At 34.8% G+C, this 26,566-nt stretch overlaps 1 protein-coding gene across 16 annotated transcripts in view; it reads right to left on the reverse strand.

The window, feature by feature from the left end:
• The window catches only part of RALGAPA1 (Ral GTPase activating protein catalytic subunit alpha 1), a 132,941-nt gene that overhangs the window by 72,958 nt on the left and 33,417 nt on the right, over positions 1-26,566 (reverse strand). For 10 of the 16 annotated variants that reach the window (XR_001331301.2, XM_014249826.2, XM_088057815.1 and 7 more), the window contains exons 15-25: positions 25,992-26,229; positions 23,520-23,681; positions 19,195-19,335; positions 11,602-13,173; positions 9,556-9,680; positions 7,257-7,473; positions 5,914-6,090; positions 2,650-2,802; positions 604-797; positions 381-479; positions 112-267 (exon numbers count right to left, since the gene is read on the reverse strand). Coding sequence is in view for 15 of the 16 variants with exons in the window: in XM_014249826.2 (XP_014105301.2) it covers positions 112-267; positions 381-479; positions 604-797; positions 2,650-2,802; positions 5,914-6,090; positions 7,257-7,473; positions 9,556-9,680; positions 11,602-13,173; positions 19,195-19,335; positions 23,520-23,681; positions 25,992-26,229 (3,234 nt within the window). In the remaining variant the exon portion in view is untranslated. The remainder of the gene's footprint in view (positions 1-111; positions 268-380; positions 480-603; positions 798-2,649; positions 2,803-5,913; positions 6,091-7,256; positions 7,474-9,555; positions 9,681-11,601; positions 13,174-19,194; positions 19,336-23,519; positions 23,682-25,991; positions 26,230-26,566) is intronic. The other 6 variants (XM_005520287.3, XM_014249833.2, XM_005520288.3 and 3 more) reach the window with 3 other exon arrangements.

Raw genomic sequence — 26,566 nt, forward strand, 5'->3', positions numbered from 1 at the left:
TCAAAAACAAAGTTAAGTTACTCAGATGAAAGTACATTGAGTATTTTTGAGAAAAGAATTTTATTTTCAGTCATGACATTTACATTATCTTGAATTTTATAATTAACTTACTTGATCAACATGAAGAAGTCCACAGTGCATTATATTGTAGAAATGAGTTAAAAAATCCCTGTTTGGAGAAACATCTTGTCTTCGTTTCATTGTCTTACAAATAAGCTTATAAGCATGTAGCTTTCCTTGTTTGTATTTATCAGTCAGCATTGTTGCCTACAATTTTAAAACAGTATTTAATATTCTTAAATTAAAAAAATTACTTTAAAAACTCTTTTACACTTATGTTAACTTTTATTTCTGTTTCACAGCTTAGAGTTCAAATTTACCTTGAAGAGCCATGGTGTTAGAATTCTCAGTGGTGGAATTAAAACTGGGGGAGATGGTGAAGTTAGGTTATCTGTTGAAATACCAAGATTGTCTCTTATCTACAATTATTAAAAACAAAACAGAAAGAGAATTATTTAAGGGAAATACATAAGCTAATGTTTTTTTCTTCTTGAAAATCCTGCCCAAACACGTCAGGTTGGAGAAAAGGTTCAGTTCTTTTACCTTGGCCAGATTCTGCCACAGCTCACACAGATAATCAAAAACCTGGGCATGAATCTCTGGATCCATGATGCTGTTGACATCTCCCAGAATTCCTAGCATCCTCCTCCACATCACTGTAGCAACATCTGCATGCCATCCTGTAAGGGTTCCCCCAGCCATCACACTGCAACATTCTGAGGGGAATTCACTAGTTTCTGTAACAGAAGAAAGTATAGTGAGATCTACCTCTCCAGAAAAGGAAAAGTTCTGATACGACTATTAAATACACAGTCTTCTTAAAGCAGAATGATTGGGCTTTCAGAATAAGCTATTTTTTACCCATTCAGCCACCTCAACACTATATATGTTAAGCTTTGTCTATTATAAACTCTGTAGAAGGAAGAATTGCCCTGTTTCTTATATTCTTTCATAAAATAACATTTAAGGTCACTGCTGGAGCTCTAATACAAATCTGATGGACCTAGTAAGGCCACTCCTTCTGTAAGTATTTTCTTACATTCTTTGAAGTCAATGAATCTCCAGAACTCCACCTGCCTGCTTTCAAAGAAAATTATCTTTCAACTTCACGTTTTTCCTAATAAAACATAAAGACTATTTTTCTTAGAATTTACTAAGAAAGCGTGTTATTGCAAGTAAAAGAGAAAAGTGTTACTAAACTTGTCTATAGCTATTGTCCTTTAAACAGTAAATTTGTATCAGTGGAGAGGCAACATTCAGTAACTTAGCACCACAGTCCTAACACCCACCTAGCTCTTTCCACACATCAGTGCTATATTAATAAACATACTTTATTAGGTAGAAGATGATTTATCTAGACTGTCCATATAAAGAAACCTTCAATAGATTATGATGGCTCAAGTCTACTCAGGTCATGCTTAACTCCCTAAACAGCCACAAAAACCTAGATAATGAGACAGTTTGAAAGCAGCAGGCATTCAGAATCTTCTTTCTACCCCCTCAGGTGTTTAATTTGCTGGGATCTTCTGAAAATCTCGAGTATCCCACCAGCATACCAAATCAAAATTAAATTTGAATTCAGCCTAATCACATAGCTTCTTCTTTTGAACTTCTGGGCCACACAGTGGTAGAGATACTACTGGTTTCCAGGCTGTAGATTTTAAAGTACAAAGCAGAATGATCTTTCACTAGGCTACTTCAAGAAATGGCTCTGAAATACATAGCAGACACTCTTTTGTTTCTGTGAGACCAAATGTGAGAGAAATGTTCACGTTGTATTTACAAAGAAAACATATCTTAGAATTCGATAGCTAAGATAGTTGACATAATTACAAATTGGTTTAAATATGAAAGGGAAATGAACCAAACTTGCAAGGAGAAATGATAAGATTACTGAAATTATGTCATATTATTTGTACATCAATGATAAAATAGTCCATTATAGGACCACATGCTAGATTAAGCTGCCACAATTCTAAGCAGCTAAAAGAACAATTATAAATATGTGGACTATTAATCCACTGCTAAAAATTCCAATGAAATGCAGGTTAAAATGCAAAAGGTTTTTGTCTGCTTTTAAAAGAAATCACTGTAATTAAATTTTTTTTGAAGTGCAGATGAAATAGCTTTGTACAGGATTGTTTACAACTCATGTGATACTAGCTACTTCACTACGTTGTATTAGAAAGAAGGAAAGAAAGAAAGAAGAAAGGAAGGAAGAAAGGAAGAAAGGAAGAAAGGAAGAAAGGAAAGAAGGAAAGAAGGAAAGAAGGAAAGAAGGAAAGAAGGAAAGAAGGAAAGAAGGAAAGAAGGAAAGAAGGAAAGAAGGAAAGAAGGAAAGAAGGAAAGAAGGAAAGAAGGAAAGAAGGAAAGAAGGAAAGAAGGAAAGAAGGAAAGAAGGAAAGAAGGAAAGAAGGAAAGAAGGAAAGAAGGAAAGAAGGAAAGAAGGAAAGAAGGAAAGAAGGAAAGAAGGAAAGAAGGAAAGAAGGAAAGAAGGAAAGAAGGAAAGAAGGAAAGAAGGAAAGAAAGAAAGAAAGAAAGAAAGAAAGAAAGAAAGAACGGGTTTGTATTTTCTATTCCAGATATTGCCTAGGTCATCTGGCGTCTGTAAAACAGAGTGGTGGAGCTTCTCATCCAGCTGCAGATCCTTCTGCTCAATATGATCTGCATGAAGAGTGGCAGGAGAGGGTGTCTGTGATCGAGATCCAAGAGCAGATTGGATTGGAGAAGCACTTTCAGACCCTGCAAATGCAATTTTTAACAGTTACTTTAAAAGTCTTTTCTATTCTCTTGAGCTATTGAAATGTTGTCTAAATACAGCATTAACAGAAAACTGAGCCACTTTTATGTATCAAATTGAGCCAAGATAAGATATAAAACCGTAAGATCTTCCTGTGAGTGGTGCTCTGAAAGAAAACAAAGTACATGCAGAAAAGCTGAAAGATGAACATCAAAATCAGACAGGTAGGTGGACTAGCAGACCTCTATTTTAGGTCCAAATAATTCAAAACGGGTTTGTTTTGCAGCACTTTCAGTGTTTTGAACCAGCCAAATTTCTCATCACATTACCTCACCTAAATTTCTCTCTAGCAAAATGTTTAAACAAAAATTTTCCTGGAAGAAATGCTTTTCCAGGATTGTAGATGTTCATGCTCATTTATAAATATAAACTCAAACCAGTAACTGATAACCTTTGGTGTTTTTCTACTGATTGAGCTGAGAAAATCCATATGGGAAAGTTCTGTATAGTTAGAGGAGTGTTATTTCCTTTAAAACAGGAAATCACAAGTGTCTAAATGACAGTGCTACAAAGGCATTTTTCTGTGATAGTCTCTGAGCAACCTCTCTAGGCAATTATGTGGTCTCTACTGTGTTATCTGTGGAAAGGCAGTAAGCAGTTGTACTTATGTACTATCTTATGTTTCACATCCTGAATTTGTCTAAAGATCCTTATAAATAGCTGGGTTTAGCCAGAACAGTCACACGGTGGACGAAAAGAGAGCAAGTATTCACCACAGACTTTTCTACACATTAGCACATGTTAAAATGGAAGAATTCGTATTAATTTTAATTCTTCAATAAATGTAACAGGCATACAAAAATATTATGTCTAAAGTTCAGTATTAGTGATAAAGTGAACTTTAGGACAGCAATTGAAAAGTGAGTCTTTTAAATAGCAATTTTCCCAAATTATTGTGAGAATAATTGAAGAACATTTCTCATTTGAGAGAAGTGTTCTTTCTAATAAAGAGAACAAATTATTTAAAGAACTTGAGAGAAAATGTTATCACTGTTATCAGAATAGAAATTGCAGTAAACAATCTTCATTATGTTGTTAAACTGCAAAGCTCTCTATTTCCTTTAAATGGCTTAGACAATGAAGGTTTTACTATCAATTTAAATCAACACCTCTGTGCAGGATAGAGGGATGCTACTCCTTCACACACAGACTTGTTTCATACGACTGGTAACAATCTATTCCGGCTACTGACCACTAGTTCCCCATATGCTTGCAGAGATAAAGTAAAATACACCCTTCAAAGATGTTCAAAGAAGTATTTTCTTACTTAATTTCCATTCTGCTGATTAGCTGGGGAGAGATGAATGTAGTTCAAAAAAAGAGAAAGAGTGATGGGGAAGAGAGAAATTGAGAGAGAGCAAGATAGAGAGGGAAAGAAAGTGAATGAGATGGAAAGAAAAAGCAGGCAGGGAAGGCAGGGAGCAGAGGAAGGAGGGAAAGAGATCTTCATATGATAGAAGAGAATGGACAGAAACAATTATGGAAAATTTGCAGAACTACAGGAGTCTGTCATTAAAAGATACTCTAGGATATGTGGATCCAACTCTAAGACTTCCATGGGTACAACTTGTTCTAGGACTAGTAAACAGTAATCAATAGCAAATTTTATCATTTACTTAGAATATGATGTAATGCCCATATACCAAAAAGAAATTATTCTTCCAAAACCCTTCAGATTTAGAAAGAGTAGTTTTCTGATCAGAAGAACCACTAAACACTTATTATGAATGTGTTTTGAGGCTGAGTTTCTGCATTGATTTGCTGGCATCTAATATAGTGAAATTCACATTGCAGCTTCCATCATGAGAGTCTGCATACATGCAATTTTCACTAGATAGCTGCCTATCTTTCACAAAACATCTAAGAAAATAACATCCTTCTGTTTTCTTCTATGTCAATTTAGCAAAAATTAGACAATAGGCTCAAATACTGTTGGGTGCATGGAACAGTCAGAGACAGACAAAACAATTTCGTAAATATTGTTTAATCAGGAAACCCAGCTAAATGCATGTGACACGTAAGAGCTGCCTCTCTAAAACAGTGCTTCAAGCAAGAAGGGTTAACCACAGACTCTCTCAATGGACAACTTAGTCACTAATTGCAATCTTATCAATTCAATTATAGTGTACACTCGGACAAAAATACCAAACAGTAATGAAGTTTTTAACAGAAAAACATACGAACAAACAGAAAAAGAACAGATCTACAGCAAAGACTTTCAACAAGCACACAGAAAAGAGAAAAATAAAGAGAACACAAGTCAAGATGAACATTGTGGAGTAAGCTGAACAACAATCTCCATGAAAGCTAATGCCATGGTTCTTTCAGCAGAAGGGCACTTTTAATAAGTGGAAATTATGGCAGAGGAAGTAAAGGTATCTTTCCATATCTCTGAAAATCCAGTGCTTGATTTCTAACAGAGAACAAGACACAATATGTAGGTATAAGCTTTCACAGAAATATATGTAATTGTTGCAACTTGTTAAAACTAGGGTTGTAAGAGGAATGGTAGCATATAACAGCTATGGAACATGAAGTATGAAAATGGACATCTTTAATTCTCATTAAATTAAATTAAATTAAATGGTCTGGCAAAAGACCATTCTTTCAGATCATCCTCATAGAAAAGCATTCTCCGTTTCAGACAGGAGCCCCACTCAGTTTTGGTTAACTGCATCACTTTTCAGTTATACAAATGGAAAGTGATGTTACATGGCCAAATAACTAACATTTTGCATAATAAAACCTCTCAGTTAGAAAACAGACAATATAAAGAGATATTAAGATGGATGCATATAAAGGAATGCCAAGGTACTTCAGTGTGATACACTGGTTTGAATGAGCACTGTGAAAACCTTCTAAAGCAAAAACTTCCTTACATTCTTCCACTTACGTTGTTTCACACATTACTTTTCAATAGCAATCAAAAATAATTGAAATAAAAGAATAATTTTAAACAGAATATAGATTCTTGGCAGAAGCTGGAAGTTGCATTCTTCAGGATGAGTGAAAGATTTCTGAAATAAATACTTTTTTTTTTTAATCTACTTTACCAGTAATAGTTGCAGCTTCAGCAGACAATGGTTGCTGATTGAGACTACTTGTTTCTGAATCTATGTGGAGTGTAGTTAGACTGGCCACTTCTTGTTCCTCGGCACTTTGTTGCTGTCCTGAAATTGCATCAACGTCAGTAGAAGCTGGTGTCCCTGCCTCAGTGCCAAAGCTGAAATCTGTACGAGGAAATATTGTTGTATTAACTTACAACATAAAAATACCACTAATATGAAAAAACCCCAGAGGCCCAGGACCTCCAAACTAAACAGAAACCTTGAATGTGCATCTTCTATGCTACTAGAACACTGCTGCAAAATTTAAATAAAATACCACAGCAGAAAGTATTGACTATTTTGAATATTTGCTTTCCTGTCATAAACCCATGATTTGATGTCTGCAGAAGACATTCTTGTTGCATGTCTGTAATCTGCTTAGTTGCTGTAAGTGCATTTACAGTTGAGTAACACAAAAATAATGGAATCATACATGAAGGAATTTATTTGTAAAATTTACAAGCTGGAAGAAATATTCAAGCTTGTTGTAAAAGAACTAACTTCAAACTAAAAATATTACAGCAAATGATACTCCAACAAATGTTATCCTCAACACTAACAAAAAAAAATGTCAAGCTGAAATGTAGGTTTAAATGCCATGACTTATTTGCATAATGAAGACATACATGAAAATTGTAATTTCTTCCAAAAATTATACTATATAAATATTATTTTTATCTTATATTACACATGATGTCATAATTCCTAGCAGCCATATAGACCCCTTCTGATAAACAAGGGTGGTAACGGATAAATAAAATGAATGAAAAGCATTCTGTTATTAAACAAAGCACACCAATTTTACCATATTACACTTAATATCTTGATTAATCTATAGCTACATAAAAAAATCACTGTAAAAATATCAGAAGCCTTTTCTTAAGTTTTACCTATTTTTTTTCAAAACAATCAAAATGATTGCCAAAATAAATAAGCTTTAATTTTTATATTTTGTGCAAAACAGATGGATACGCTCCACAGAGGAGACAATATTACTTTCTAACTTCTGTTCATTTATGTTCTCCTCTTTGCATAGTAGCATTCCAGTGCTCTTTTGTTTTGGGATACTGAAAAAAACAATAGCCTCTTGTAAGAACTTTTCTTGCTCCATTAACTTGCTCACGATCTCAATGGAAAATCAAAATAATCTCTCTCTACAGAAAACTGCTGGCATACAACTTTATCTGGGGGGAAGAAAAAAAAACAACAAATGAAACAAAGGAATGCAATTTTTGATTAATGCAATACATTTATCAAAAATATTATTACTTTTGGGAAAATATACTTGCTTTCAAATTTGCGGCTGTCGTACTGGAAGGCACTGAAGGAGTCAGAGTGGCTGTCTGAGCTGATGAGGTCACTGCTGCCCGCGCTGGCGGGTGACGTCCACTCGGAAGGCACGCCTGGGTCATCTACAGGACGCATTTGGTTCTGCTTGTTCAATATATCAGGAAGGTCTTTAGGAACTTCCAGGCTGCCAGGGCTGCTTCCTCTTCTTGTCACATTCTAAATAATGAAGATAAATAAATTATCTTATAATCCAGGATGGCTTACTTACATAAAATGGCAAAAAGCAATCCCACATTTGCTGAAGTCAGGATGTAACAAACAGTCCTTAAGTACCTAAACCAGAAATTGCAATCATTCTAAATACCAAAATTTCCCAAACCCCAAATGAAGAGCCCGTGCAGTCACAGAAATTCATACATACAAATTTTATTAGCACAGTGGATTTTTGGACACACTTCACAAAAGGCTAGGATTCAGAGTAGCATGGGCCACATGGTAGGCAAGACATGAGAGAGAAAATTAGTTAAGAAGTGTATTACACTCTAAATAACTGAAGAAAACTTGTTAACCTTGGTTTCAGACACAATGGCCAACAGGCCACCATACTATAATCAAAAACTTAATTTACAGAAGGAGCAAATTGATTTACTAATTCACACATTAATCTTCCTATGATTAAAACACCACTTTGGTACTGGTTTGGAGCACAAACGATTATACATAGCAGAAGTAAGGCATGCAGACTTGCTCATGTACAAGTAAGTGGTCTATTTGAAGTCTTTAAGGCATTTTTTTTCTACAGACAGCACTGTTTGCTTAAGAGGGAAGAGGTATCAAAGTAGAAAAACCATTTTCTACTTTGTATGCATTATGACACTAGGCCCAGTCAGTTCTGTATTCTTTTCCTACTCTACTACTAATTTTAGGTTAACTCAGACTAATAACCTTTTCATGATATGGTTTTAGCATTCAATAGATATAGCAATCTAAACCTAATCTTAGTAAGTTGGTGCTGTTTTAAGAAGGCATGTCTGTTGTTGTGTGCTAATTAAAAAAATGGTGGTAATTTCAGAATATTTACACAAACTTATCTCAGCTCTTTTCTGCTACCTGAGGAAAGTATCAATTCTCAAAACAAAGAGTAATCAATCCCTCCCTTCTTCTCATCTGGAATGAGCTGTGATGATTTCCCTTTCATTAATTTTCAGACTAAGTTAACCTTTTTGATAGACTACAAGTTAGCATTTTGTTGTGTAACTTAAGACTTACTAACAAGACTACTTTGTGCCAACAATCAAGTTTCATAAACATGAGTTCAATACGAAAGGGAAAAAAAGTATACACATAGACAGATAGATCCTCTCTTGACATTTATAAATGGTGATAAATAAACAATTTTTAAAATAACTTTGAAGAATCTTCTTCTATCCCTTATTATCACCAACTCCTTACTGACAATTTTCTAGAGGAGTGTGTATTACAGGAGCATGTCTTCAAATGACCTTGAAAGCTTTTAAGAAAAAAGAACTAAACAATTTTGAAACATTATAAATGGTTACCCATTCTATTCTTAATTTGCAACTTTTTTTAGTTTAGTTTTTTTTTTAGTATTTTCCCTTCTATTACTTAGTAAGGACTCATCTCTTCAAATCAGTTGTCACCTTCTGTAAGAATTCAACAGTAACCAGAAATTCTTAATTTAAAATGGATTAAAATTTCTTATTATGAATGCCATTCCAAACAACATGACACTTTTGGAGAAGTGTAGGAATGAAGCAAATAGAAAGTAGATTCCATTAGCAGAGCACTATTTGCAAGAAATTATTCAACACTTGGAAGTGAAATAAAAAAAATCAAGGAAAAATACATATATTTGAGAGTAGTTTTGTAGTCTGTTGCACTGACTATACCTGTAGAGAACAGTACTGTACTACAGCATGTTACTCAATTACGTACTATGCAGAGGATTGCAAATTTACATTTAAAGTAGTATTCTGAAAGGGTCTATGTACAGATTCTTTACAGGTGCAATTAAGACTGTTTAATTCAATGAGACTATTCATCTGACAGTAACTTCTGCATTGTTTCCATGATGAAGATTTAACAGATATGAAAACACAAATTATATAAAATGCCAAGAATCTATGCCAAAGGCAAGGAATAACTAAGCAATATTCTTAATTCTGATTCATAAAAGCCAGAGAAACACTTTTTGGTGAACTGATTTATCATATCATTGATGAGTTTATACATATATGGAGACTTAAGTATTAAAATACAGCAAGCTTAAAGGCTTACCAGTGCATTACCACTGCGGAGTCTCTCAGCTATAAATTCATCCATGAGGTCAGGAACATTTGTATTGCTACTGCCAATATCACTATCAATAGGGTGCAGCTTTTGACTCATGTCCTCTCTATTAGCTAAAAACAAATGAACAACCATTTATAGTAAAGAACGCACCAAGACATTTTCAAAACAAAATCTAACAAACGAAAAAACCTGCTAATTAACAGAAATTTAAAAATCAAAATTGCTAAACATGCATTTTAAGAATGTCCCTCTTTTAAAGCAGATTCTACTTTCAGAATTAGTACGGCTTCTTCTTCCCACTAAGCAGGGGTTAGTTGATTTCCAGTTCCACCTTTAAGAGCAGGAAGCTTATAGGTAAGCACTATTCAAAGTTGTTAATGCTTGCTTTAAGGATAAAGCATACGCTCTTCCTCCATATCACAAGTAAGTAACAAATTCTAAAAAAATTATGTGATTCCTTCAGGCCCCTTCTTCATTGCATTCCTAATGAAAAGCAACGTAGTGTAAAAAGTAAACTAGGCTGTAATAAATACCAATGACAAATGGCAATGTGGCACTGTATACAGTTAGTATGAATAGTGCAAAGAAAATGTTACACAATAAAATTACATGCTAGTACATGGAATGAAAGTTCTAACTCTAGATGATCACTGGTTATGAACAATTAATGAAGTTCAATTCTTTATTAGTATTATATTTTTGATATAACTATACTGTTCATTTTTAGCTATAGCTGTTACACCTGACTTTATGATATTAGCCTTTAAAGTCTTCAAGTTATTCCAGGTCATGTTCTCTTTATACAAATTTTTTCCCTCAGTGTCATCCCTCATGAGACCACAATGTAGTTTATTCTAACAATGAGGTTGTGTTAAATGTTGTATTTTAAATAACAGGTACTTCTAAACTTGGTGCTTCCTAGATATGTCTTTTACAGAAGTCTAATTTCTGAAGAGCAGCAAATCATTTTTGTGAGACCCGTGACAGTACCGCTCTCAGGTGCTGTGCTTACAGAGACTGCCCTCAGGTGGCATTAACATCTTGATGCAGGATACATTGCAGAATCCTCTGTTAATCATGCCAGCATAATAATAGGGAAAAAAGAAAACCTGCATTACTGCTGAAAGTTAATTTATTGTTCATTTATGGTTATGTGAACTAAGACAATGTTTATTAGAGTCGCAGCTTTCTTTTTTGATAGTCCACAGAGGTCTCATAGTTAGTAGGTGAAAGACTATCACAAGACCTTCATGAACATCCAAGATTCCAAGAAAAAAAGAAAGCAATGGAAGATTTGCCAAGATTTAACTGCAGCCTTTTGGATGAATGAATATAGGAAGGCCTATGACATGTTTTGAAACAGACTCAAAACAAAACCTTATGATTAGACTCAGAGAACTGTTGTAATGAAATCATTCCAGTAATAGCAGATTGCTATTTCGGACTGTTTTTTAAAACTATCTAAAATTACCTCCAAATGTAAATTTGAGGGGCTCTTTTCTGGTTTTGTTTTGGAGGAGGAAAAGGAGGAAGAGGATGAGGAGGAAGAAGAAAACACACTAAATGAACCAGAAATACAGTTAGTTCAACCTAATTGGTTGGGAGCCAGGTCCTTCTGACAAAAAAACTACACTCAGAGTAGAATAACACATTCTGATAAATATAGGTATTGCCAATCATTCAGTAGGCTTAATTTGAAGGCTCTGCATGGTAAATGAAAATTCAAAAGTCTCAAGGCTTAATCCTTTATTAGGTCATTTACTGTCTCTTCCTCTTCCCTAACCTGATGGTCTTCAGCAGCAAAGAGGTTCAACTAAATATCTTGAAAAGAAAAATTAGTAATTTAAAGTATGTAAATGTAACTTATGCTGGGAGAAAAATCAGCTGGCTAGAGGCGCATGCATAACCGAACAGGGAAAGCAGTGATCATCCCAAAGCCTTTTGATTGCTTATCAGAGCTTGCTTCAGTTGCATTAAGCCAAACTGGTGCTGCCTTTCTCCTTTTGCGCTCTGCACACTGTTAGTGCTCACCTGCAGCTTTCCTTCCAAAATAGCCCATTACATGACTGTACAGATCCCTCAGTGGAGCCTCTGCTGGCATTCTGTTCTGCCTCTGTGGGGAAACATTTGCCTTCGGCTTCGAAAGAGCATGTACAACAGTTTTATAAACACCACCCAGGGAGCCCTGCTGTTGCGCCGACTCCTGACCTGATGCTCTAAAGGCACTACGACATTGGAACTGACTAACTGCAAGACCTTCTTTCTGCAACACAGCTGCTTGAGTCTCTGTAGATTCCTTAACTTGCTTGCTGCCAGCCGAAGCAGCATTGCCTGCATCTAGATGCCTGTATATTCCAGGTCTAACCAGCTCTGTGGCAGCTGATGAGCTACTGCTTGCACTGGTAGTGCTGTTGCTGCTACCACTACTGCTACTACTGAAGCCACCAAGTTTACGAAGTCTTGCTTTCCAAGCAGCCTCTTTGTTCTCAAGAGGATTATAAAACTGAACCGATTCTGTAGATGGCCTAAAAGTAACATGAACGCTGTTTCTTTTTTTAGTTGTTATTTTCATGATTTTGGCCCTATGAGTTACAGTTTCAGATATACTTCTTTTAGTTGGTGCCAGTTTGCTTGTGCCTGTGATGTGAGGCATTTGAGGATCAGCTTGTGCTTTAGGAAGAATTCTCTTTGCATGGACAATACACGAGTTGGTCACTTTTTCATTAAACTGGGCACTTCTAGGTTTTTCAGCTACTGGTGCTTCCACAACTAAATCTACATCAGTTTCAGTGGCTGCTTGCCTGTACAGATATCTCTTCCCTTCTTTGCTGTTAGGACTACTTGACCCATGATCAAACACGCTTTCATATTTTTTATCAATATCTAACTGCCTGGCTTTATTGAGCGCTTGATTTCTTGTAAAAAAGTCTACTTGAGCAGGTGCAATATTACTTATAAAGCCACTTGGGTTTTGTTCTAGTTGCAGCTCTGTGCTATTGGCTCTTTCTGCAACAGTGTTGCCAGTCGTGCATTGACCAGTCTGATCTCCATTTTCTAATCCATCCAGTGGTAATCTATCATTCCTACTTACTGATGTATCAACTTCATGAGCAGAAGCCTCACATTTATCTATCTCAAAGTTACCGCAAAGTTCTTCTTTTTCTTTAATAAGATATTCTCTCAGAGAGGAAAGGAGATCATCTTCACCTTCAAGGTCAACATACTGGCTTTGTTCAAAGGCAGTGTTTGCAAATTCTACCGGCCCTATTAAATGACAAAGATGGTCATAAATGCTATCCCCAACTTCCAAGGAGGACTCTCTGCTATTTGTATCAGTGATATGGCTTTCAGTGGATCTATGCATTGAAGAGGTCTCAGTGGAACTCTGTAAGCTTGGAGCATGATGGGATGAACTGTCAATGACAGGAACTGCACCTTTGGCTCGTTCAACTGCGAATGGTTCCAGGATGTCAGAGGTGCTGCTGCTTCGTGGCAGTGGCTGCTCTTCATTTAATGCACCAAAAACTTCACTTGGAGCATCCTCACTCTGAGAAAAATGTCTGACTCGAGGTGGACGTGGAAGAATTTGAGCATCGTCAATGTCTGTAGGAAAAAGGTATATGTAACAAGCACAAGAATTTACATATAGGGACAATATATATTTACCACTACATCCTAATTATGTGACTATAAAAGCCAGAAAAATTCAGAACCTTGCTTTCTTAGCACATACAACAAAAATACTTTTTCCAATACTAGAGTGTTAAAAACACACGCACATAATATCCAGTATAGAATGTAATATAAATGAGTTAGACCATCAGAACACAGTTTTAAATGTTAACATGCATGAGAACAAACAATGAGGTCATGGAACATTTGGAAATACAGTTAAAGCTAGAGCTGTGCCAATAAGTTCAATAATTCAACCAATATTATTCCAGCTAGCTTGTTCAGGAAATGGTTATTGGAATACAAATTAGCTCAACAGCAGTACTCCCTTTGTGGAATTTACATCTTCAGAAAAATGGGCAACTCCAAAGAGAACACAAAAGCTTTTAAATGACAAGGAAGAGCTGGCCCTATACAGAAAAGGTGACTATACATAATGGACAATTTAAAGATATACCCTTTTCTCCAAAAAGGATGTTTTGTCTCTCATCTTCAAAATATGAAACTAAATACCTAATGAAGGCTTACCTCCCCCTCTTCTTCCAGTTTTACTCAGGCAAATGCAACATTTATGAGAATTACAGAATTAAGTACCCTGATACCAAAAAACATCCTGCAGCCTCACAACAGTTAACATTAGAGTAAATCCACTTTTGTTTATGAAAAGATCAGAATTTGTGATTATCATTTACGTTCATGATTCATTGTTTCTGTTGAGACTCTTAATATGTTAGTGTCAGTAAAAATCATAGTTAACTGTAATGAAACCTGCACTTCCAACATGGATCACCTAGGAATTGTACAGAAGTGTCTCCCGCTCATTTCACATCATCCACAAAAATAAAGAACATTTATACATCTCTTCAGATTTCCTACCATGTTAAAGGAATACTATATACTATCAAATTTCCACTGTAGGCAAGACTAAGTATCCCTTGCAGACAAGTAAACTATCTGCTATCCCTTCCAGTCCTTTTATGAGATAGGCACTTAAACAGCAAGGTAAAACCCGTTTACTCAATTTTCTGTTGGCTTCTTTTTGATAGAATCCTTTATTCCCTAGATTATTTTTTTATTACCTACTACTTAAAAAGTTGTAGATACTTTCAAATTCAGGAATAAGAGTAAATAGGTTAAATGAACATCAGCAAGAGTTATTTGCCACAATAAACATACTTACCTTGTTCTACCTAGATGGTTTAACTTCAGGACTGCAATGGTGAATTTACTCAGTATCAGGACAAAATATAAGCCCCTTTCACTCCCCTAACTTTGATTACAGCTAAAATAATTATGCATGTAATTACATTTTAAAAAATTTCTATTATTACTAAATACTAGATATAAATATTATTAAGTATTTCAAATTATTACTTCATTGATCTCTCTATATATTTCAGTAATATTGAATATTGATAATCTGAAGTCCCCTTAAATGCTGTTTTGAGCTGTTTGCACTTTTCCTGATAATGTTAGAGATGGAGCTGCATTTTTGCATATTCTCCTTCTGAACAAAGTATATAAACCAGAGGAATGAGATATGTCTGTACTCAAGTAAACACGTGTTCCAAGAAGATGGAAAGTGCTATTTCCATGCTCAATTTTGCAAACAAGTTAAAATTTGAGAGTAAGAGTTTGACCTCATACGAAGTTTACTGAACTGTAAAGAAGCTATTAGACAGGAAATTGAGAGATCTATATTGGAAAAGAGAACAGACATCCAAGCCATCTCAGAAAACAAACATGAACTAAAAAATCATCGAATACAACACAATCTATTATTCCTTTTCTCTTCCATTATGATAAGCAACAAATTTCCCATCATTGTTTTTATTCAACTTATTACTAACTACATGAATTAACACCGTCTGGAATGAATCGTGTCCCTCTCTAGTTGGAACTGTTATTTCAAGCTCCCTATTGACCTAGGCAGGGAATAACAGAAGTTATGCTAATGTAGACTCAAGCTATTTCTTACAGCTGCAAAGAAATGACCACAGGATTCAGTCAAAAGTATGCACAATTATATATATGATATTAATACACGCAACTATGTTACAGTGATCTCATCTTGAACCCTCAGTATACATTTTTCAAATCTATTATAAACTCAACCTTATCTAAAGCAGCAGCCTAGAAATCCCATGCTGTGCATGCATGCAGTGATTATGACCTCCTAGGATGTTAAAAATAATTGGACAGAGAACTCACAATGCACACAAAGCAGCTCCACACATTGAAATAAATTCAGCTAAATTCATTTCAATGTTGATCCAGAATTAATTTTAGGTGCTCACATATTCATGACAAGCACAAAAACACATATTCAAACAAACACGTGCTTGTACCAATAAGGATTTATTTTTTGTAGAAAATGAAGAAACTAAGGAAATGAAAAATTTTATTGTGTAATACCAGCACTGAAAACACAGACAGTATTTAAAAACCCAAATGAACTGCTTCTTCACAACCAGAGCTCACCCTTGCACACAGGTGTACAGTCAGACTGGAACACCCAAAACTCCCACGGAGTTTGTGTGCCAGCAGGCTGACCCTTTGTGTCTGACCCTGAGCACACTTAGGAGAAACACTGCCCTGGTTCCTCATATGGTACAGCAAGGAAAATATTGTAATTCGTACATCTGGCCAATCTCACACAATCACAGCTTTCCTAAATCAACCTTGCCTTTTGCCGCTAGAAGGCAGAAAGAGAAGGAAACTTTTCAGCATCAGGTGTGAGATAAAAATGCTAAAATACAAACTCATGGAGAGACACATTCTGACTAGACAGTATGAGTGCTAATAGAAGATCCCTGCATAACACCGGGGCAGGTTTATATTTCATCATGCAAAGTCCATTTGGGAAATGGAGGAAAAAGAACATGTTTTTGAGCTTTCAATAGTTTGTTGGTTTGGTTTTTTTAAAGAGAACACAGCCATTCTGTGAGTTTCTGGGGTTAAACAATAATTACAGCCATACTGACATTATAATCATGATTTATTTACATTTCATCATAATCGTTACTTAATGATTTAGGAACAAAGTTGTAAAGGCATAATATGCATCTCCCTTTCATGTTAAGATTTGACTCTTTTAGTCCTAGCAGATAAGGAAAAATCTCCCACCTGCAATTAATTAGTTTGCCCACTGCCTCTAAGAATCTTGCCTACATCTCATTGGCACTTTATTTCAGGTCTTGTACCTGAAAATCCCCAAAGGGTTCCAGAATGAGTAGTCATTTCACTAGTTACCTTGCAAATGTGCAAGACTGGATTTCCCATGATTCTGACAGGCTAAAGGAAAGTTAGTTTTGGAAATACTGTGGATTTGCAACAGATATACTATACCAAATCACTTCATTAACTAAACACCTTAAAGCATAAATCACTTCCTCTTTACAGTTACTAATTGAAAAGTTGCAAATATTCTGCACATAGAAATACAGCATAACAGAAACTACATGAAGGGATTACAATCTTAGGAAAAGCATCATCTATGATGCTAGATGACTGGATGTCAATATTGAACTTCTGCAATATATTTTAGCAATCTACTGATTGATCTCCAAATTATATCTCACAAATTACAGTTAGATTTTTTGCCTTACTTTTGAAAATTAATATACAGTACATAAGGTAAAAGTTTGGTCATAAATGCTTTCTGTTAGACTACCTGCCCAGATTCACCAGTTGCCAGTGGGTCCACCTTTCAGTGATGAGTTTCACAACTAAAAAGAAGATGAAAACTACTTCCAAAAACTTAATATTAGGCATCCTATTATTCTGGAATAATTTGAAATGTCCTCTCCTTTAAGTTGTGTTGGATCGTAAAGTCATTTTGGATTACAGGGATATTCATATATTCCTGTAATAAGATGAACAGCTGTCACAACTAGCTGAACATCATTCTTTACCTAGAGCACAGTTATGATAGAAACAATTTGATTACTTCCCAAATTACATGCTGTACATCTGGAAACAGGCAGCTTTCAGAAAATAATATATTTAATGTAAGAAGAAAAGGCAAGGAAAATGATAAAGCTCCATGTTTAAATAAAAAAGGAAGAAGAAAGAGAGCACAATAAAAAATGCAGAAAATTAAAAGAGCAAAGTGCACTCTGATCCAGTGGACAGTGTTTCCCTTTCTCTGCTATTAATCCCATGAACACTTAAACAGCTTGCTTTTTTTCACTAGAGCTTTTTAGTTTTCTGGCAATGTTCAAGATTCTTGGGCACATCATGAAGCTGCTGCAACACCCATCTGTCTGAGAAGACATCAAAACCAGGAAGGGCTTAGGACTTTTTCTATGTTAGAAATACAAAGGTCTGTAATGTCACTTTACTTTTTTAATTACATTGGTCATGCAGTTTTTGGATTGGATGAGTATCAACATAAAGAATAATAGCAAGAGAACCATCAGGTCTGGGACACATTAGAAGTAATACGCAAGCCAGGACTTTTCAGAAACATGGATAAAACTGACTACAAAAGCACTTTTTCTTGTTTAAGAAAGGGTAATTAAGTATCAGTGATTATGTGATGATGAAGTAATATTTCACTGTGAAAGCTCATAACCCTTCTGTGGGTGTTCTTAAGGTCTTCACTAAGCACTATTTCCAACGATGCTATGGCCAGGTAGGATCCATTTTCTAATTGTTTATGTATCATTCCTAGAAAAATCTCTACCTTCTAAGTTATAATCACTTGTATCTCAGAAGAGATACTCTTTGCACTCATACTTTTATTATTACATATAATTTGTATTTTATTAAATTTTGTTTGTGGTGTCAAGCATTGTATCCAAATACTTTGTAATTGTTCATTGTGAAAATCTGGTTTTTCAATACTGATTTTCAAACCTGATTTTTCAATAATGTTTTCAAACTGAATACTAAGGCATCAAGTTTCTGTTTCACAACAAGAATTTTGTGACATGTGACACATGACAAAATACAATTATGAAGATACAGTTCTTGGTACTTCTCAGGTAACAAAGACAGGCAGGAGAGACAGAAAATAAAAAAAATATCTTATAAAAATATTATGGTCATGAAGTCTTTTTATTTGTATGCCATTTTGACTATATATAATCCTCCCACTGCACTGTAATTTTTTTTCCACTCATTGATACAAAGGCATAACATGACTGTCAGCCTTAACACGACAAATTTATACCTAGGTAATATCTGGAAAACCTGCATTATCTGAAAACATGCATTTTTAAAGTCTGTGCTAATTCCAGTTGTTGAATCTCTTTGTTCGAAGAAAAATATCCAAAGTAAGCTACTGTCCAACTTGTAGCCAACCACCCTGCTGGACCGAACAGAATGTTGAGTAAAACCACAATCCTAAAAAATGTATCATTTGGAAAATAACACCAAAATATCACACTTGAGAATTGCACACTACAGATTTTTTTCATGTTTCTATAGAGTAATGAAAAACAGGAATACTCTAAGCATATTATATGATACCATATTCTTTTTTCATGAGTGCTAAAGTGTATCATCATGGTTGTTCACACAACATCTATGACACTGAATTAAAAAATTTACACAGAAAGACGTAAATGGCAAATTAAAGTAAAACTCAGTTCTTCCTTTCCCTCCCTCACTCATCAAAAATAAAAATTTTAGATTAGTGGTATTCTCTGGTAGACAGGTATTATATTGATGCTTACCAATAAATTGGAAAAGCGAAGAGATTTCTCAAATTTTCTCTTTTATGATCGTAAACATTGGCACAGCACTAACTTCTAACAGTTCCAGAATGAATTGTAAAATAGCATGGTGTCTTACAAAACTCAAAATATTAATTCTTAATCTCTTCCCCTCTCCCACCATCCCCAAAGTATTTTTACTTTGAAAAATTTAATGGTTTAGCAGAATTTGAAAGCAGAAGGTTTAAAAAAGTGATAAAGGGGGTGCAGAAATTAGCAGAGGTGGCACTACCTGAAAGCTCATCAGAAAGGGGAGTGAGAACAATATCAGGCAAGAAGGGTTTGGAAGTATGGATCAGAACAGGAGCACTTTTAGCACTGCGTATATAGGCCGATGGCAGAGCACATTCACCAATGGATCGGCTTCTCATGGCTTTAAAAAGGAAAAGAAAGAAGTGGGGAAGGAAAAAAGAAGAGTGACTATAATGAAAGGCTTGTGTCACAGAAAAAGCAGCAACAGAGAAAACAAAGATAAAAAGGAAGAAAATTCAAAAATTAAAACATTTCAGCACGGCAGATATTGGCAGAGCTGTAAGAAAGAAAAAAAATCAGTGGACACGTAAGACATTCCAAGTTTTCAACTTTTATGTAAAGCAGCAACAATGCCTTTATTATGACGATTACAGAGATTTTGCATTTGAAATCAAGAAGCCAATTAACACATTTTCCCACTGCATCAGGGGTTGAAAAATCTAAGTTAAAGTTACTCCACAAGCATTCTGAATTTGATTTTTTTTAACAGAAAAATAACTTGTATTATATTTGTATTTTGCTAGTTTCTTTTGATTTTATCCTGAAAATGGATCTCTGTATTATACATACACCCATACTCTTGAATTCATGTTCTCCAAAGGAGATTCAATATCAGAAGGAGAAAATGATCAGTTCTGTGTGGAGAAACTTGCAATAAAGCTCGTTATAGTTCCACATTAAAAATGAAATTACTGAAGTGAAACTGTTTGACAATGAAAAGCATTAATTTTTTTTATTCATGGGGTCTGGCTTTTAATTGATACTGAATAAATCTTGTCAAACTGATGTTTATCCACCTTTTCATATCTCACATCCTGCCAACAATCCTACAGAATACAAAATGTATGTAAGAATTGTGGTATTACAGTCAAGGTTATATCTGCAGCTTTTCTAATAGATTTAAATGAATCTTTGACATTTGCTTTTCTTTGTCAGAGTAAGACACAGCAAGAACTGATACTGCATTCAACCTCAAGTATGCTGGAAGTTCTTAAAAAAGTAATATCCATTGCTTCAAGAAGCTTCCTTTCATACTGTTGTAAATTTGCTAACTGTTTTAAAATGATTGCAGATAAAATTCTTTAAAGAAAATTCAGAGTATCTAGCATAAATATCGTCAGTGCAATACTTAATCAGTCTGAGCTTTTCTCTCTATATATTTTCAGAACAACATGGAATATTGACTTAGGATCTTAGCGCTCCTGATCTGCATGGGAATCAAATGTATGTGAATGGAGTGCAGTGGAAGTTGAGCACATCACACTTCTAAACCAGCTTAAAGAATTGTTGCTAATAACAACATGCAGATAACCTGGGCAGGTCACACTGAGCAGAAAATACATTTGACAAATGCAGCACAACTTAAGTGGAGTCTTAAATTCAGTTTGAAAAAATAATTCAGAAAGACAGACCTTTTAAGACTGAAGCAATGCTCACAAAGTAAACTTTGTACAACAGAAACTATTTTTTGTAAAAAGGCAATTATGCGTAAGGCTTTAGTATCAATTTGTTTAAGACATAAAGTAATAAAATTCAGGATACAGTTATAGTTAGATCCATTACATTCATCACTGTGAATCTTACAATGAATGTAAGCAAAAGAAAAAATAAAAACCACACAGTAAATATCAATGATCTTTTTCAGGCTAAATTACTCTAAATAAATCAAGCTTTTGATATTGGAGACTGTGTTGATTACAAATCTTAACATAAAGTGATCCTTTTAATTTGACTGGATTTTTTCCCACCATATTACATTCAATTAAATTAGGTGACGGCAGACAATATCAGAACATGTAGATGTTTGATAGTTTATAACCTTCCACTATTGTCTATACAAAAGCAGAACAACAGGTAAGTAAATTCTTTCTGATACAGTATTTTTATAGAACTAGAACTTGCTGCCTAAGCCAAAACTCCTGTATCTAACCTTACAGATTTTTCAACCCATACTGCATACTATGCTTAAAGGCCCTTTCCAAAAATTATTTTATATAAGTTCAGGCTAAAAATGTACACACTGCATATCAAAAACACTGTGATTTTTACTTGAGTAACATGCACACACACATATTTGGTGCATCAATAAATGTGTGCTGGCATGATGATGGCTCAAAAAATAGAGGTGCAAAGATGTACACCAAAATGTGTACAACATAAAACAGATGAAAAAGAAACTCCAGCTTTTTCTTACCATAAAATATTCAACATGCACATCCCCCCTACTCAGATATTAAGAGTATATATTACTGGCAATCAAAGGGAATGTAACACAAATTACATATCATGCAACATATTTAAGGTCTGATGCAATTCCACACTTAGCTTGCAGACCTAATGATAAATTGAAGGAAAAGATCTGACCAGCAATGTTCTAGATTTTACTTATTGTGATTATTTTTTAATTATTTGACCCTAAATTAATAGCACAAATTAAGAAGCAGCTGAACAGCTCTCTCTGCACACTGAAGAGGCAGTAAGATATATGTAACATTTTGCAACATTTTCCTCATTAACATTCAAAAAAACGGAGGAGTTTAGGATTCTGGTTCTGACAACTCTTTTTGGACTTAATGACTTTTAAAATCATCCTAGCAATGCTGGGATGCTTGTCTGCAGTTGGTATTCTACAACATGAATAGAGTTGATACTTTAACTGGTTGCAGTAATGCAAACTTGGCTTATTAATATCAAATATGTAAGATAATTGGAGGAAAGGAACAAAAACATGGAAGCTGAAGTGCAGTGAAACTAAAATCAGATTACTTTGTTGCTAATCAGGTCAATATATAGCTTGATTAGGATAAATTCCAGTCATTTCAAGGCTAACATCATATAAATAGCCATCTTTCAAACTGCAGCAAAACAAAAGCATTAATAAATTGACCAAACAACATAACCTTCTGACAGAATATCTGAAATATTAACAATTTGCAAAGGACAAATTTTAACATGAGTTTTATCTTGTTAAGACAATTAAGATTTAAAACAAAATCACCATTACAGTTAATCACAGACTACAGAGAAGCAAAAATTACATTTAAAGTATCTGTGATCCATGAGGAAAACTAGGTGCTGTCAGCATGAGATACAGGAAAAGCTGTGCAGCATTTGAATGTGCAAAAAGGACAGGAAATTTTGAAGTAGGGACTTCATTTTCTCTCATTTCTGTATGCCTTATAGGACAATTAATTCTCCCACATTAACAAAAGCTTTATGAGATAAAAAAAATTTAAAATGGAGAATTTTGAGGAAGAGTCAAATAGAAAATTTGTCTAAATAATATCTGTGACTTCAAAACATTAATTTCAAATATTTTTGGAAAAAGAAAGAAAATGTTAATTTCTGAAAAGCTAGCATAATTATATATTCAACTATTATATATTCAGATATGCATCCCAAATTTTTAAAACTGTCAGAATGTACCTACTTCCAAGAAGTATCAGTGAAGCAACAAAACACAATGACCAAAGCCACTACTACTATAAAGACAGTAAAAAAGAGATAATCCTTAAAAGGTTCTTTTTTAAATACAAAATTAGAACTAGATTAACATTCCTTCACGTAAGTAATAGCACTGAGATAATCAAGATGGCACAGAGTAAAGAAATTTGTAGCCCAATTCCTGCTAACATACTCTAAGAAAACCATGTGAACACAAAAGAGTCTTCTTTTGAGGAGTTCACCTAAAGCATTGTTCAGGGTAACTCATTTATAACACAGCAAAGAGTATCTGCAAGTAATAAAATTCAGAAATAGGTGACTTCAGAAATGGAGAATTGCATGCTTCTGTGTCAATCTTTCATTATTGCAATATTCAGGGTATAGTAAAAGACAGCACATTTTATAAACTATGCAGACTTACACATATTTTTCCCCACTTTCCTTTGCGCAGTTTGAAAATATTCAAGCCATCTTGTGCAGTGTATGGAAACACACACTTAAGAAACCTTCTCTTATCCACCTATCAGCACCATAGTTCAAACCATTCCAGTTGTTTTCCCCTTCATATACACACCACCATATCATTTCCCAATCCAGCTTAAGCATGTGATCAAATTCATTAAGAATTAATATATCAACTGCATTACTTTCATTTGCAGTAAGTATAATTCTAGTAAACACAAGTTATTCAGCTACCCTCAAAGCACATAAGACTGTATAATTTACGCTTTAACTAACGTGTAAATCATTATAGATAGTACACATTTGTGGAAAGAAGCTATCCAGATTGCTACAGAAGTCAGTTATTAATTCCTTACCCTTTCTCAAATGTCACTTTTATCAGCTCTTACAGATACTTACCAACTGTTTTCTGCCGTACTATGCTCCTTGCCTTTTCTGTTCCCGGAGAGCCGGTGGTTGTAGCACTGCGTTGTCTCATTGGTGCTTGTCCAGGCTGATCACGGCTCCAGCCTCTAGAAAAGGACTTATCAACAGAAGACTTTGGGAATTCATGCCCAACTCCTGCAAAAATAACATTGCAAATGGATTCACTTCTATTCTGCTATCACTGGATGACTGTAGGTGTGTTCTTTCAAAAAATTTTAAAGTTGGATGGAATAAATTAAGCTACCAAAGCAAGCATGAATTCAAAAGCTCAGCCAGCACTAAATCTGAGGGATACTCAAACTTTTTCAGAAATGTTGGTGCTGTTAAACTACAATAATTTTCTTCTCTGAAAACATGGGCTTACACAGGTTGTAGTCTGATACTACATGAAACCTTTCCTTTGCTGCTCCTGCCAAGTAAGATACACAGAGTCATACATTTCAAAACATTAACATTGGTGGGGTGGGTTTCCAAATAATTTAGCAACATTGAGAAACATGAAATAAAGATAACATAATTTTACACAAAATGCAAAAGCAAAAAAAACAACTGGATGATGGGCTCAGAGAACAAGTTTCTTTGAAAACTGTCAGAAAATCCTATAGTAACATTAAGATGGAACAAATTCAGACTTGACATTTATATTCAAGTAAATAAAGTTCATATGAGAAGCTATCAAAAACAGCTAGATGTAAAAAAAAAGTGAAGTAAAGAATATTTGCAATGTATTTCCTTATCCAGCTTGAGCTCATTAATAATCCTGACACATTTATAATCATTAAACTGACACAATTACAATCATTAAAGGGGAATCTTTTTGGAAAAGGTGAGCTCTAGTCCAATATGTTCATTATTATTATTAGCAAATAAACATAGGCAAAGACATTTGGCATAATTTGTATGATATCTATTAATTCTAAAGCTAGACTTGACTCTCTGCAACTCACATTTAGCAATGGAGGCTTTCTCTGAAACTCTATCACTGAAGGCTAACAAACTTTCCTCATGTCGCACAGATGATTCAAAATGCTTTTTTAAGCATATATTCAATTAACTGTACACATTCTTATCCTATACCAGACTACTCTTTTTTTTTGCTGTTTGGTTTGGGATTTTTTGATTTTGGGGTTTTTTTGGGTTTCTTTTGTTTGTTTGTTTTTTGTTTGGTTGGTTTGGAGGTTTTTTTTTTTGTCAGTTTTTGGTTTTTTCTTTTTGGTTTGGTTTGGGTTTTTTTTCTGACATTTGGTTTTGTTTTGTTTAACCTGCGTTTTTTTAGTAAGAAAAAGAAGAAACCTGTGCGGTAAACAAAAAATGCATGGTCTGAAACAACCTCTCAAGGGCAACTACAGAAAGATGTATTTCTGTCCAGTTATGATACAGCAAAAACCAAAACAAAACTGTGACTAATGACTCTGATGAAGATGAGGTATAGAAGCATGTGAAATATTTTTAGCAAAAAAAGCTTATAGCAACATCTTCTTTAAGAGAGGGAATTCACCTAGGTTGCTTCTCACTGATAAACCCTAAGATAGTACCCTAAGATAGCCCCTTCCCTCAGGTTTGACTGAAGAGATAAAAAGTAGCCTAAAAATAACATTTTTTTACATCTTTGTTACTCACCCTAAATATAATCCTGCCTCTCACCATTAGATCACAATGCACTTTTTAAAGGAGAATATTATCATTTACCATGTTTTACAAAAGTGGACACAAAGTGATTTCTAATGGTCACACGCAGAAGGTCTGTCTCCAAATTGAGAAAAGAATCCAGGCTTTGCAACTTTCAATCTAGACCTCTACCCAGGAAGACAAACTTCCTGTGCCTCACCAATTCCAGAACTGTGCCATTATAAGCAGCCACCTCCTCTCCCCATATTACGTCTTAGAGAGTATTTTATGCGTTTTTTAGAAATCAGTTTACAAACAGGTGCCACTCACATGGATTATTAAACTATACTTTCTCTTAAGTAGTCCACAGGGTCATTGTAACAAAACCTGTCTTCACGATGGGCTACTGATCTATTAATACCAAACAAAACTCTGTTCACCTTATATTTCACCTTTCAAGATTTCAGGATCAATATTCCAATTGTGCTTGCAATGGCTTGGTTTTCATCTGAGTAGTCTTTGTTATTTTCAAGAAGCTATGATTGGGACTCAACTATTTAATTGCTTTGATAAAAGGAGAAAGGCATAATCCACTACAGAGTAACATTTTAGTTTAAATTCAACACACTTCTAAGAACTACATTCCATATGTGCCTATTTGCAGAAATAACATGATCATGTTCTGGTAGTTCTAAAAAGTAGATTTACCTTAAAGAAACAGGGTTATTTCAGGTGACAGAGATGTCTAATTAGGTATACAAAAAAAGGTAAGACCAAAATTATCCTGTGCCCAATACCAGCTCAAATTCAAATGATGTCCATACTGTGCTGACTTACCTTTGCCTTTGTGTTTTTTCTGCTTCTGCTCACTTAATTTATCCAGTGGCAGGTCACTAAGGTCCAGGCTATACAAGTTTCTAGCTAGTACTTTAGTAAGTGTCTCCATTGTCAGCGACCACTCAGTGGCCAGCTCCTCCCAGTATGTCAGCGATGACATTACAGACAGCAGGTCATCCCAAAGTTCTCGAGAAATGTACACATTTAGATTTGCTTTGATCCAAGCTACTATAAGAGTCTAAAAGAACAGAGAAAAGTTGGATTGTGAACATAAGTTGACATCATTCAAATGTTACTATTTCAAAGGAAACTTCAAACTGCCACAGAAATTTCTGTGTAGTCCTGACATTCTTTTTCTCACCAGCACAAAAAGGTTTTTCATGGATTATGACACAGAATTCTGACTTGGATACAGGAACAACTGGTTCGACCCATTATCCGGTGTATTCTTTTTTGTTTTGCTAAAGTAGCTGGAGACTACAAATCCTAATCACTGAGAACTCACCACAACAGCACTCTGCAAACTTTGCAACTACAAACTTTGAAAGGATTTGCTACAGCTCTCTAAAAAATAA

This window comes from Pseudopodoces humilis, chromosome 7, assembly GCF_049639895.1.
Source record: "Pseudopodoces humilis isolate 2021_Gansu_Grassland_sample_001 chromosome 7, ASM4963989v1, whole genome shotgun sequence".
Classification (NCBI taxonomy): Eukaryota; Metazoa; Chordata; class Aves; order Passeriformes; family Paridae; genus Pseudopodoces; species Pseudopodoces humilis.